Source organism: Diabrotica undecimpunctata, chromosome 6 (genome assembly GCF_040954645.1).
Source record: "Diabrotica undecimpunctata isolate CICGRU chromosome 6, icDiaUnde3, whole genome shotgun sequence".
In the NCBI taxonomy this organism is placed as follows: domain Eukaryota; kingdom Metazoa; phylum Arthropoda; class Insecta; order Coleoptera; family Chrysomelidae; genus Diabrotica; species Diabrotica undecimpunctata.
The window spans coordinates 123,559,668-123,572,700 of record NC_092808.1 but is presented as its reverse complement, the minus strand read 5'-3'; the positions used below and the strand labels follow the sequence as shown (position 1 = coordinate 123,572,700).

Below are 13,033 nucleotides of genomic sequence, written 5' to 3'. Positions count from 1 at the left end.
TTTGGTCAACATCGTAAAGGGCGGCAAGCTGCAGTATTGGGACATATAATGAGAAATCAAGGCAGATATAAGCTACTCCAATGCATTTTGCAAGGTAAAATTGAAGGAAAAAGGGCGCCAGGACGAAGAAGAATATCCTGGCTAACCTGAGAACATGGTATAGGAAGACCTCAACACAGCTATTCCGTATAACAACCAACAAAGTCAGCATAGCCAGAATGATCGCAAACGTTCGCAACGGACAGGCACCCTTAGAGGAAGATTTCATTTAATATTTAATTTTTGTGTACAGGATTGGTCGAAACTTGGAATGAGTTTTCAGTTAAAAGGACAAATCACCTGTATTTTAGTATTATAATAAAATGTTATTTTATTGTACTTTATTATTTTTTAAGCATTACATATAAGTTTAATTTATGAAGTATTCGTTATTCTTTAAGCCAAACATTAATTGCAACAACAATTAGGTGACAGTTTATTAGGTTGATCATGAAAACATCAACAAGTATTTTTCGAAAAAAACAAAGTACATAATAATCTGGACTGATCCCTAATTTAATAATATTGGATGATAAATCAAAATACCTAATTAGTAAAATTGTTGATGTGTAAAATAATAATAAGAATACACAATATTCTACCTAATTGGCTGTGATTTTGATACTAAACTTGGTTATAAGTTTAGTATCAAACGCACCCTCTGTCTTTCTTTTCTTTCTCTTTCTTTCCGGTAGAATAGATATTGCTTTCTCTCTCTCTCTGTCCGGTAGACTAAATATTCTGTTCTATACTGACAGAAAAGCTAATTCCATCATAGGCTTACGTCCTATGTCCTCTGTGCAAACTTTATATTAGTCTCCACCTGTGTCTCCACCCTACTTTCTGTCAATTAACTTTTCTATTATCCATTATAACTGTTATCCAATTTGCAATTTAAATTTTGCAATTTTATAATTGACACTCACACAATAACTTCTAGAACAAAAGGGAACAACTATCCAAAAGAAATCAGAGAACTCATAGTAGAAAAAATGGCAGCAATACAGAGCTCCACGAGACAAAAGTAGTCTAAATAATGCTACACAAAAACTAAAAAGGGCGACACAGAATATAAAAAATTCAACAAATTCTTTTTTAAGTAATTTAACAGCTGACCAGAACACAGATTATTCTTTATGGAAGGCAACAAAAAGAATGAAAAGACCAATTATTCATTCTCCTACTATTAAGTTGAAAAACGGCAACTGAGTTAGAAGTAACGAACAGAAAGCAGAACGATTTGCAGATCATTTAGAAAGCACGTTCAGACGACGACAATGATGGTGAAGAACTGAGATGGGAAGAACCACTTTAAACTGAAGAAAGAATAACGTTGACATGATTTAGAGAAGTATCTTCAGAGATAAAACAGAATATAAATACTAAGAAAGCTCCAGGATATGACCTCATAACAGGAAAACTATTAAAAAATCTACCAAGAAATCCATAGTTAAGCTGACATATCTAATAAATGCTGCTTCTAGATTGAGATATGTTTCCAGACTCTGGAAAGTAGCCGAAGTCATTATGATCGCTAAAACCAGGTAAATTTCCTAATGAAATGACATCCTATCGACCAATATCACTCTTTCCGGTGATGTCAAAACTATTTGAAAAACTTTTATTGAAAAGATTAAAACCAATAATGGAAAGAAAAAATCTTATACCAAATCATCAATTTGGTTTCAGAAATCAACATTCCACTATAGATCAAGTTCACAGAATAACGAATATAATAGAAAAACCATTAGAAGAGAAGAAAGTCTGCTCTACAATCTTCTTGGACGTAGCACAGACGTTTGATAAAGTCTGGCATGAGGATTTAAACTATAAACTAAGAACGTTCATGCCTAAACAGTACTCAGAAATCTTGAAATCATACATTGCGAATAGATATTTCAGAGTAAAACAAGAAGAACTGTACGCCAATTTAAGGTAGATCAAAGCTGGTGTGCCACAAGGGAGTGTCTTAGGTCCGGTCCTGTACTTATTGTATACGTGTGGCATTCCACAGCTGGAACAAAACACTATTGCCACCTTCGCGGGTGATACAGCCATACAAGCGATAGGAGACACCAATGAAGAAGCGACTGATAAGTTGCAACTATCAGTAAATAAAATACATAACTGGACCAGAAAATGGCGAATCAAATTAAATAAGACTAAATCTGCACACATTAACTTTACAAATAAAAAAATAGAAAATTTCGCAGTTAGAATAAATGATACCGAAGTTCCTTATGCAACATCAGCAAAATACTTGGGCATCACCCTAGACGTGAAGCTGCGCTGGAAAGTCCATGTCAAAAAGACAAGAGGGGAGCTTGATATTAGATATAAGAAATTGTATTTTCTGATTGGAACAAATTCAACATTATCAATTCATAAGAAATTATCCATCTACAAGCAAGTACTGAGGCCAGTATGGGTATATGGGCGCCAAATCTGGGGCTGTACCAAAGCTAGTAATCTAAATATTATCCAGAGATTTTAAAACAAAGTACTGAGAAACATTGTTGATACTCCTTGGTATATCCGTAACAGCAACCTCCACCAGGCCCTGGGTATGGAAACTGTGATCGAAATAATCAAGAGAACAGCAGCAAGTCACGAGCAGAGGCTGCATAGTCATGTGAATGTCGAGGCAATCCAGCTTCTTGACAACACTGAACTAAAGAGAAGACTCATAAGGACAAAACCATCTGAGTTAGTGTAAATGTGTAACAGTTTAGTGTAAAAAGCAGAGTATAGTGCTGTGAAGTTATTGCATGTTAGTTGTAGTGCATTAGTTGATAGATAAAATAAGAGCAAGCCATAGGGCAGGCCCTTAGATTTCAGTATTTGCTGTATATTAAGTTAGGTCAGAAAATACCTGATAATTGGTCATTTGTGACCAGAGAACAGTATGCAAACACCGCACAATATTAACAAATTAAGGATCAGTTCAGATTATTATATTTTTTTTTTCGAAAAATTATTTTTGATTTAATATTTTGATGCCAATCTAATAAAATTTTACCTAATTGTTGTTGATATTAATGTTTGGCTCAAAAAATCACGAATAACTCACAAATTAAAGAAATTATGTATAGGCAGGACTTAAAAAATAATAAAGTACCATAAAATATCATTTCATTACAATACTAAAATACAGCTCGAATTTCCGGAATAATACCCATTCCAGAAATCATTACAATACTAAAATACAGCAAAATACAGTTAGAATTTCCGGAATAATACCCATTCCAGAAATTCTGGAATGGGTATCATGAATAAATGGCTTTCTAGAAATAAGAATTTCAATCTAAGTTCTTCACAATTTAAAAGACGACTTTACTTATACGTGCAACAAGCCCTTTACTCAATAGACGAACCACATAAAAATAATTATACCGCTAATAAACTTAGAAATTAAAGCGTTTATTGGCAATTCAAAAATATAAATTAACTTATGCTGTTTTAGTCAATATGTTTCATTAAAAATTATTTCTAATTTTAATGCATTTGTGTTATTACTTTCTAGGTTATGAAACTTTACAGGACAAATAAATAGGTGTTTTATAAAGACATATATATTTAGCATATTTTTAAAAAATGTGTTTTACTTACTGTAATTGCTAGTCCCCTTGCGAAGAGAAAGCCAGTGTCAAAATGTAGTCTATGGTTAAGAGTAGCTCTCGATTTTATATCGTTTGGAAGTAAAGACGAATTTTTAGCGTATGTTTCGATCAGGTACTGCATAATAGCATGACTATCAGCTAAGATGAATCCGTCGTCATCTAAAAGTGGCACGGTATGTTGTGGATTAGACTAAAAAGTAACATAAATTAATTTCTTTTTTTATTTAACTGCTGTTTTTGGACAAAATTTATATAAAAAATATTTATATCATCAAACAATATTTATTCCTTTTTTCCAAATAAACGTACTTTAAGCTTTATCTTTAAATAACTTATTGATATTTTAAAATTTTTTTGATCTGTTACTCTAGACCAGGGGTTTTTAAACAAACACTTTTTTGTTTCATGATTTTGTATAGGCGAAATCCGGAGATTCAGTTTAATCGATCCCGTTCTAGCAGAACTGTAAAGGCCCGTTTTCACACTACGTCTTATTGTACGTTTTGTGGGTCATATAAAACGTACGACAAAATGTACGTTTTTTCCAGTGCATACACACTACGTTTTTCCTTCCATTTTCTACCTCATTTCTAATTCAGAGTCTTGAGTTGTGTGAAGTTTGTTTAGTGATTTTTTTTTATTATGGATGAAACAGTTTATTTTTTCAACCATAACGATACTATGACTGAGGAAAAAGGGGATGAGGAGGGAAAAGACAAGATGGTCAGGAGAGTGGGCTTCTAAAAAGAAGCCAGTATTCCCACGTCTCGTTACTAAGAGAACTGAGAGGCGAACCAGATGACTGGCGCAATTATTTGCGAATGTCAGCCTATTGTCAATTGCTAGAGTTGGTAACACCATACATACTGAAATAAGACACCTCATAAGAAAAGGTCACAGCAACTCTCAGATATCTTACAACAAGACGCAGCGTCAAGGACTTAGAGTTCACAACCATAATATCCAAACCAGCGTTAAGCCAAATAATTCCTGAAACCTGTAATGCAATCTACTTGATTTTAAACAGAACTACTTAAAAACTTTTATACAATTCAATAAATTCCCCGAGAAAATCGTGGATGCATTGCCGCAAATCTGACATTATTAGGTTTTTTTAAGAAAAATGAAGCGAACTGCAGTGAAACTAGTCGTCAAATAAGTCAAGATCGGACGACTTGTCTGAACATTTATTTTCACGTAACGTTTTATCCTATCAGTTCTCGGAAAACTATGCTTCTCCCATCATTTCTACGATCTGACCTTGGATTTCATTTCGATTCGACAAGACGTACGTTGTGCTGCTTACATGCCACATTTTATTGTATAAGATTTGTCCTATCCAACAAAACGTACAATAAGACGTAGCGTGAAAACTTGCCTTTAGATTGTGACGCGATTTGTCGCTATTTTGTTTGAGAATGTGCCTTATGAGCGCGAGGTAGTCAAAGCTCACGCGCGATGTTGCACTGTTTATTATAATACCCAACGCACGCGCGTTGTGTTTCCTATCTCAGTCACCACTACCTCTTCGCTTCCTCTTTTCTGCTCGCTCACTTTGTCGTCAGTAGTGGCACAGGTAGAGATAGTGCAAGCACTCCTGACCACGGCGCAGTAGACGAAATTTGGTTTAGTCCCCACTTCCATGCAAAGCGCATTGTACTATGCACTGTATAATTCCACTTACAATAGAACCTTTCTGCCTTTACGTGAATTTGACTCCGCCTTCGCGCAGCTCCATGGTCAGGAGTGTTTGAACTATCTTTAACACAAATTATTTATTTGACAGTCTTTGTTTTGATCCTCACAACGACACCGACACGGTATGAGGAATATATATATATAGATTATATAATTTAATTATTTTACTCTTTTGTGGAGCCTAGGATAGTACTTGAAGTTATGTCTTCATTTTTTTTCTTTAGAATAACAGGCTAAGCATGACTTAAAAAAAGAAGCTTGTTGAAGAAAATATGATTTTTAATGAAGCATGGACCGACTCACTTTTTTTTTAAGTTTAATGGAAAACCGTTATATAATTTGCCAAAGAATATTTGTGTTGTAAAGGAATATAACCCGAAGCGACATTAGGATACTGATCATAAAGTTAAATCTAAAGGCTGTATTGAAAAAAAAATAACAAAAATATAAATTTTTTTGTTTGAAACCATCACTATAAAAATAAAAAAAAAACGTCAATGTTGTGATAGACAACAATAAATCAAGTGTTAGTGTTAATTTCGGGTTAGCAGATTCGGGTCAGAGAGTGAACTCGTAAAATATTGTGTGTTAGCAATCGGCTAAAAATTATGTCCAGAGAACAAAAAAGATTTTAAAGTCTCTCAGTATATCTGCTAGTACAAATGAACATGGTAGATTTGCAAAGCGCTAGCTTGGTACACTACTACAAAGGTGTGGGTTTCTTTAGGGAATTAAAAAAAGTTTGCTCAGTAAATGATTACAATGTTTTATATTACATATCTTTGTGAACAGACTTTTTCAGTCCTTAAATATCAAAAAGACAAGAATTGCTCTCGATTGACCGATAAACATTTGGATACGATATTGCGCGTTTCTACGTCTCAAAGGGAAGCAGACATTAAAAAACTTTCAAGTACAACCTCAATAATCGCATTACCTTTGCAAATCTTACTTAACCCTCCTTTCCACGGGTGACTTTCTTGTGACACAAATCCATGGGTGGGGTCTATCAGGACCAAATTTTAAACATCCTATTTCTCATTAAAAAAAATTTTTTCTTAATATTTTTAAGGAAACTTACTGATACAACGTTGTACTACCTAAATGTACATATAATATGTGTATCAATATGTATTGATATAGTTTAGTGCAAAATAACTAACACCATTATTTGTTTACAAGAGTTTATTAAAAAAATTATGAACGGCAAAATACAAAAGAAAAATATAAAAAAGACAACATTATTACTCTATATACTTACAGTAATACAAGAGGGGGTTAAATAATGTTAATTTTGTTTCTACACAATCAGCACAACACGCTTATATATGTTCCATACAAAAGCAGTTTTTACACAATTGGCAAAAATGTCTAGTTTTTCTTTTTTTACAATACTTACACATCCCTGGGGCTGGGTCATCCCTCGTCGTTTGCTCAATTCCAGAAAATGTTGCAGCAAGTAACCGTGTTGTTCTCGGTATACGCATATTTGGTGCTCGTATTTTCATTTTTTTCTGGACTACCGCAATTACTAAAGACTTCAGAAACAATTGACGAGAAGACCGAAATTATGCATTCGTATTATTGAATCAGTATATAATAAATGCATTTATAGCTGCAATGTTAGCCAAGCAATAGCACAAAAACAAGAAACGCCCACTCACGGGTGGGGTCTGTCAGGACACTCTTACAGGTAGCAATTGAAGGAATTCATACAATTTCACCAAATTATGCTAAAGTGTACTATTCATTGCCATTAAAAGGTACACCGAGTGTAGGAAAAAAATACAAAAAAAAAATTGAAAAAATTAAGCAATTTGATTTATAGCTGTCCTGATGGACCCCACCCGTGGGAAGGAGGGTTAATTTTGTACCCATTACATTCAAACGGGAGTAAATGGACCTTATACAAAAAAGCTTGCCTACCGGTGCTCTAGACTATTATAGCTAGTTCCCATGACTAGCTCTTAACGGGCACTAGGCTAAGGCATGCTTCCAACCATATAAATTTTATTCGAAGCATATGAAACATGGTATACATGCAAATGAGTCTTATTAAAAATAAATAAAAGTCTAAAAAACGTGCGCTTTTGACTAAATGCGTCAAAAGCGCACATTTGAAGTTGTACTTGCGCCTAACCATGGCCAGCGTGTGCTGACACTCACTTTGGAATCACTGGTTTTCTATGCTACCGTTCACTTAAGCACGTGATTTAGTTACAAATATAGATGAATTTGGATTAGTTATGTTCGTCTAAAAATCGTTCCAAAATAGAATTGGAAGCTTTTAATATTAAATTACTAAGAAAATATTTGAAGGAATATAAGAGCAACGAATAGCTTAGACAAATGTTTCGAAACAAAAGGATGATAATGATAATGACAACAGCTGTTTTGTTTGCCACTCGTTGTTAAAAAAGTTTAAAAAATCCCATAATATAGACGACTTCAAAATTAAAACTTAAGTTTTAATTTAATTTCAAGCAATCTTCGAATGCTTTTAATATAATGTGCCAAATGCCAATATAATGTGCCATTATGGTTATACAACAGAAATGGGTCGTCCATTGACTATCAGTGTCCTATCGACAAAAATTAAAGTAAACTTTAAAAAAAGCTGTTAAATGAATAAACTTTGCGCGATTTTTGCCACTTTTTACGATTCTCATGAGATCAATAAAATTTATCACTTTCATTGACCTGTCGCTATGGAATTTTCATTGATAAATCTTCAAAACATATAACATGAAATTTAGATTTTGAGTTTTAGCTACAAATATGAGGCATTTGAAATATTCCCAGATAAGGAGTGAAATAACTTAAAACACTTGTAAAACAATGGCGGAATTGGAATTGAAATGAAATATAATTTTTTAATTTAATTTTAACGTCTTCTCTCTACCTAAAGGCTAAAAAAGATAGTGTTTTCAAGGGTCAACTGTAGATGCATGTCGATGTAAAAGGTTATTCCTAGCGTCTTTTAATAGTTTTCAGTAAGAAGAAGTAATACGATTAGGGTGGTCCTTAAAATATGTGAAAAAATTTAAGTTTTGAAATTTCAACCTCTAACCCCCTTAAAAGTGTTCCACTATACATAAAATTTAAACGTGCGAAATTTCACGAAAATCGGTGAATATTTATAGGTGACCCCCAAGTCATTGGGAAATTTCGTATATTCATTATTCAAGTTAGTAACTATATTGCCATTATAAAATAATTGGTAGATATGAGATATATTTATTTATTTCACGTTTGAGGTGAATTTATTGTAAATCATATTTTATAGAATAAAGAAATTTGCATAATTTTTTTCCTTCAAATTTCGATGATCTTTAACACAATGAAAAGTTCATTAGTTCATTAGCTCCTACTTCTTATGTTGATTTGTTTTTAAGATTTTGGTTTTTGTAGAGCCCAGAAATATTTTTCAGTGATCTGCAACTACTTGCAAGGGGTATTATAGCTGTTCTTCCATTAGTGAGTTTTTTGTTGAGGTCTTCAATTAGTGCAACTCCTCTTTCTGCCCTATCGTTTGTCGTCACAAAATTCTTCACTATCTTTTGACTACCTTGAAACTTTCATCATCTTTCCACTGAATTCGATCTCCTTTCAAAAAGTCATCAGGAGGTAGAAGCATGTTAAAGAATTGTTTGGAGTTTACAGTAAAAAATTACTCCAGACCTCTGCTCTCCAAAAATGCAGAAGATTTTATATCAGTAGTATATTTTGGTGGGTAGAAAGGTGAGTGGAAGTATCATGGAATCAAAAAGACTCATAGGGATGAGGTGTTCGAAGAGGTACCATAAGTGTTTCTGAAGTTTTTGAATCATTACAGTGGCAATTCTTTGGTGCAGGTAGTTAAGGAGCTGTTGCATAAGCTGAAAATCATCAAATGGCACTTCAATAGGTAATGGTGTTTATATCCAGGCCTTTAGCTATACGATGACTAAGAAAACTGTTAAATTACAAATTAAACCAGATCTTTGTCACATATATGACTTAACACATCAATTTCGCGATATGTGTGGCTCTAGGATGATAGAAACGAACCTCTTTCTTTGGTACTCCACCTAGAAAAATCACTAATAACTCCAAGAATTCTTTGTAGTCATCTCTTGCTTAAACTCCCTGCAAATGTTTTATGGCGATAGAAAAAATGTCTTTGCGATTCTTTGAAATTATAGCTTTAATAGCAGAATCTGTGAAAGCCGATTCAAAAGTACTTTTTATTTATGGTTGCTCAGCTGTCTTGGAATCTTTTGAAAATATTTATTTGGGAGCCAGATGATTTTTGTACTTAGCAAAACACGAATTTTCGCTTCAAACTGAAAAGATCTCGCTAATAGAAAGGGAATTTTTCAGAATTTTTAGAAACAATTAAACTTCTCAAAAAAGCATTCACCGATCGGATTTCAGAAAGTCTCATTCGATTTAGAATTAAAAGAGATAAAATTTAATGACTTTTGCAAAAAAAATAATTTTTACAAAAGTTATTTTCGCAACTAAAAATGAAGAAAAATTGATATTTTTGGAACCTTCAACGTTAATTTTGCATAATATATTGGATGAAATTTAATGCCATATACAAAAATATGTGTACATATATATGTTCCAAATACAGATTATATAAAGTAGATTAGTTACGAGTATATTAATGGTTCGAATGTGACTTCTACGAGTTTGACTTATTTCTAGATCTTCAGTAGGCTCGAGGTGGGTATTTATTATATCTCCTCTAAAATACCATTATGAAAATGGGACATTATATACATTTAAAAATAATAATTTATTGTGTTTTGGATCACGATTTCTGAAAATAATTATTTTTCTATATCGATGAATACATTCAAAATAATCATGTTTGTTTAATCAAAGAGCACATAGAATTGTTCAAATGTATGATAACTTTAAAAACTTATCTGTGTATTTATCACTGTGAATAATAAAATATATTGTGCTGTAACTGTTAGCAACTCTAATAAGCGATGTGAAACACATACTCATACGTGTAATGGTAATTAAAACGCGCGTGTGCGTTTGATTCGGAAAATAAAAATTAAAACTTTATAGGTACCTACATTTATTTTAAAAGTTTTATCACTTAAGACTATAAATGGGCAAATTTTCAATAAAAAGATACATTAATTTATCCACATTTTTTTGCAAACAATGTTATCTGTTTAAAAGAAAAATGCGAATATAATTGATTTAAATAACACACTTTACATTTTATAATTCTTATCTGGTAATGGTTCAAGATGAAATGCCAGTCATTATTAATTAAGTATCAGTTATTCTGCAATACATAAAATTATTTTTTCTTCAAACGTCAAATAATGATGACATTACTTATCTAACTTGATCCCGTCAAAGTTTGATGTCTCCGCCGGCAGCAGTTTTTTTCCCATTTCTTTACGGCGGAGGGAAAAATGTTGTCATGGCAACAATATGAAACATGTCACAAAGCAACAATACAAATATCATTAACAACAATTAAACATCATTTTTATTTATAGTAATATTAAAAGTACAATTAGTTAATGAGGCATTTTCAAAATTGAAACCGTGAAAAAATGTTACCGACTCTTGATAAGCATTGGTAATTGTTGATGATACTGATGGTCAAGAACAACTTTCAGCAATCATTCCCGATGTTGGCGAATCATGAGGGTTTAAAATTTGTATCGCAAATCCCTTGTATCGTACCACTCTTGGAAGTACTTGTACGCTAACCGATACTTTATTCCGGACTTGGAGGGCCCCAAACGAGCTACTGCATCATTAGCCGCGGACTCAATTTAGGTTTTCGGACGTTTAGGTTTTCCATTTTCGCACTAAATTTGCGCTTGCGGTTGCAACAACAATAAGCTGTCTTTAATAATTGCAAACAACTGTAACCAGGGAGACGCAAATCCCACCGACGACTTAATTATTTTAATTTCTAACATCTAGACGACTTTTCTCTCATAGTTGTCACAGTTAATTTCGAGTAAAAATAGCGTATGAATTGTACTATTTATGGTTGAAAATTGCTACGTTTGAACAAAAAATAGTATACTTTATAGTATACCTTTTAGGTAATAGTAGGAAACACAGGTTCCTACAGAAAACGTATTATTACTGTGTTGGAATTATAAGTAAAGCTATAGAAAAAAGCGTTATACATGTGGTCTATCACTCAGATCGTATGCTACTTCTACAACTGCAAGGAAACCTAATCAACATAAATAATATACAAGTCTATGTTTTAACAACCGATAAACCCGATACTGAGAATAAACAGCTCTGTAGAGATCTACAAAAGTGGGAACAGGCAAAACTAAACACATCTACTATGGAATGAATTACGGAACGACTACAGAATAAAAGAGGCGACAGAGCACTTCAGTTTTGCCAAGAACAGATCATGATTGTTATGAATACATGGTTCAAACTGCCAACTCGCAGATTATGTCTGCGAAATCTGGAAACCGCTACAAGAGAATAAAGAAAATTGCATCAGAAATCCGATAGACTAGATAGTAATTAATTAAAGATATCGAAGTAGAATTAGGAGAAGTGCGCAAACTTTTCCCAGTGCCGATGTTCCCACCGACCACAGCTTGCTCGTAGCCATGTTGTATATCAAAGAGGTATCCTAAAAATATTGAGATAAATACAGTGATCCAAAATATTAAAATTATCAAAAATATTCTATTGTACATAATTCTAATAAATTTCACACACTATTCGCTTCGTGCGTATTCAAGGTAGGGGTACCTTGAAACGATGCCAGCGTGCATAGCGGCGAAATATAACAATATTGGACCTATCTTATATTTAATACCTTAAATGATATTTCATAAGGCTTCAAGCTAACTGCAGCGTGCCTGATGACTTTAGCTTTTATATCATAACTTTTACTATTATTGGGTGGTGTATTCTGTGCTATAATGGTTTTTAATTACATGCTCTTTTACATGACAAACGTCAATTGCCAGTTATGATGAATTTTTAGAAATCCAGTTCTTAATACTATATTCATTTTGTACACAAACTGAACAAATATAATTAAAAAACTAATTATTAATAATTGGCAATTTCGTATGTATTTAACATATGTTTAACCTGAAATTGGAAGGTCCAAAACTGTCAGATGAAGGCCGTAGGTATCGTAGTCACGCACGGAGCGAATACCGATCGTTTTTTTATTATTATATATGTTATAAAGATCGAATATTTATCGAGAAAGAGCTCGAAAAGAAAAAGTAATGGTTCAAAGACTATCATCCTAAAATTTGTCTTATCGTCGATGATGACTTGAAAACATCTGTTGCATAGCATTAATGACATTAGTGATCTTTTTGCATGGAATCGTTCATATTCATTTATATATTACCCTGTCATACGGTATCGTACGTTGCTGATAAATCAATGAAAACAGTAGATATTTTTAGTTATTTTTAATTAGTCAATGCTAGGACTTGATCTGTACAGCTACGGTTTGGTCGAAATCCTGATTGGTTTTCATTTCATTAAGAGCTTTCCTGTAATTTCTTTAGAGGTGAAAGGATTGGAATACTCTGATTCAAGTAGACAAGTAGATTTTAAGTACAGGTCTGTTTTGAGGTGTTACTAGATTGGCTGGGGGGTCGGGTGGGTTACTGCCTCCTAGTTTTAGAAGTAGTGACCAGGCT

At 33.1% G+C, this 13,033-nt stretch overlaps 1 protein-coding gene across 1 annotated transcript in view; it reads right to left on the bottom strand.

The window, feature by feature from the left end:
• The window catches only part of LOC140443807 (glutathione S-transferase 1-like), a 35,409-nt gene that overhangs the window by 2,670 nt on the left and 19,706 nt on the right, over nucleotides 1-13,033 (bottom strand). The window contains exon 2 of the mRNA XM_072535264.1: nucleotides 3,649-3,849. Coding sequence (XP_072391365.1) covers nucleotides 3,649-3,849 — 201 coding nt within the window. The remainder of the gene's footprint in view (nucleotides 1-3,648; nucleotides 3,850-13,033) is intronic.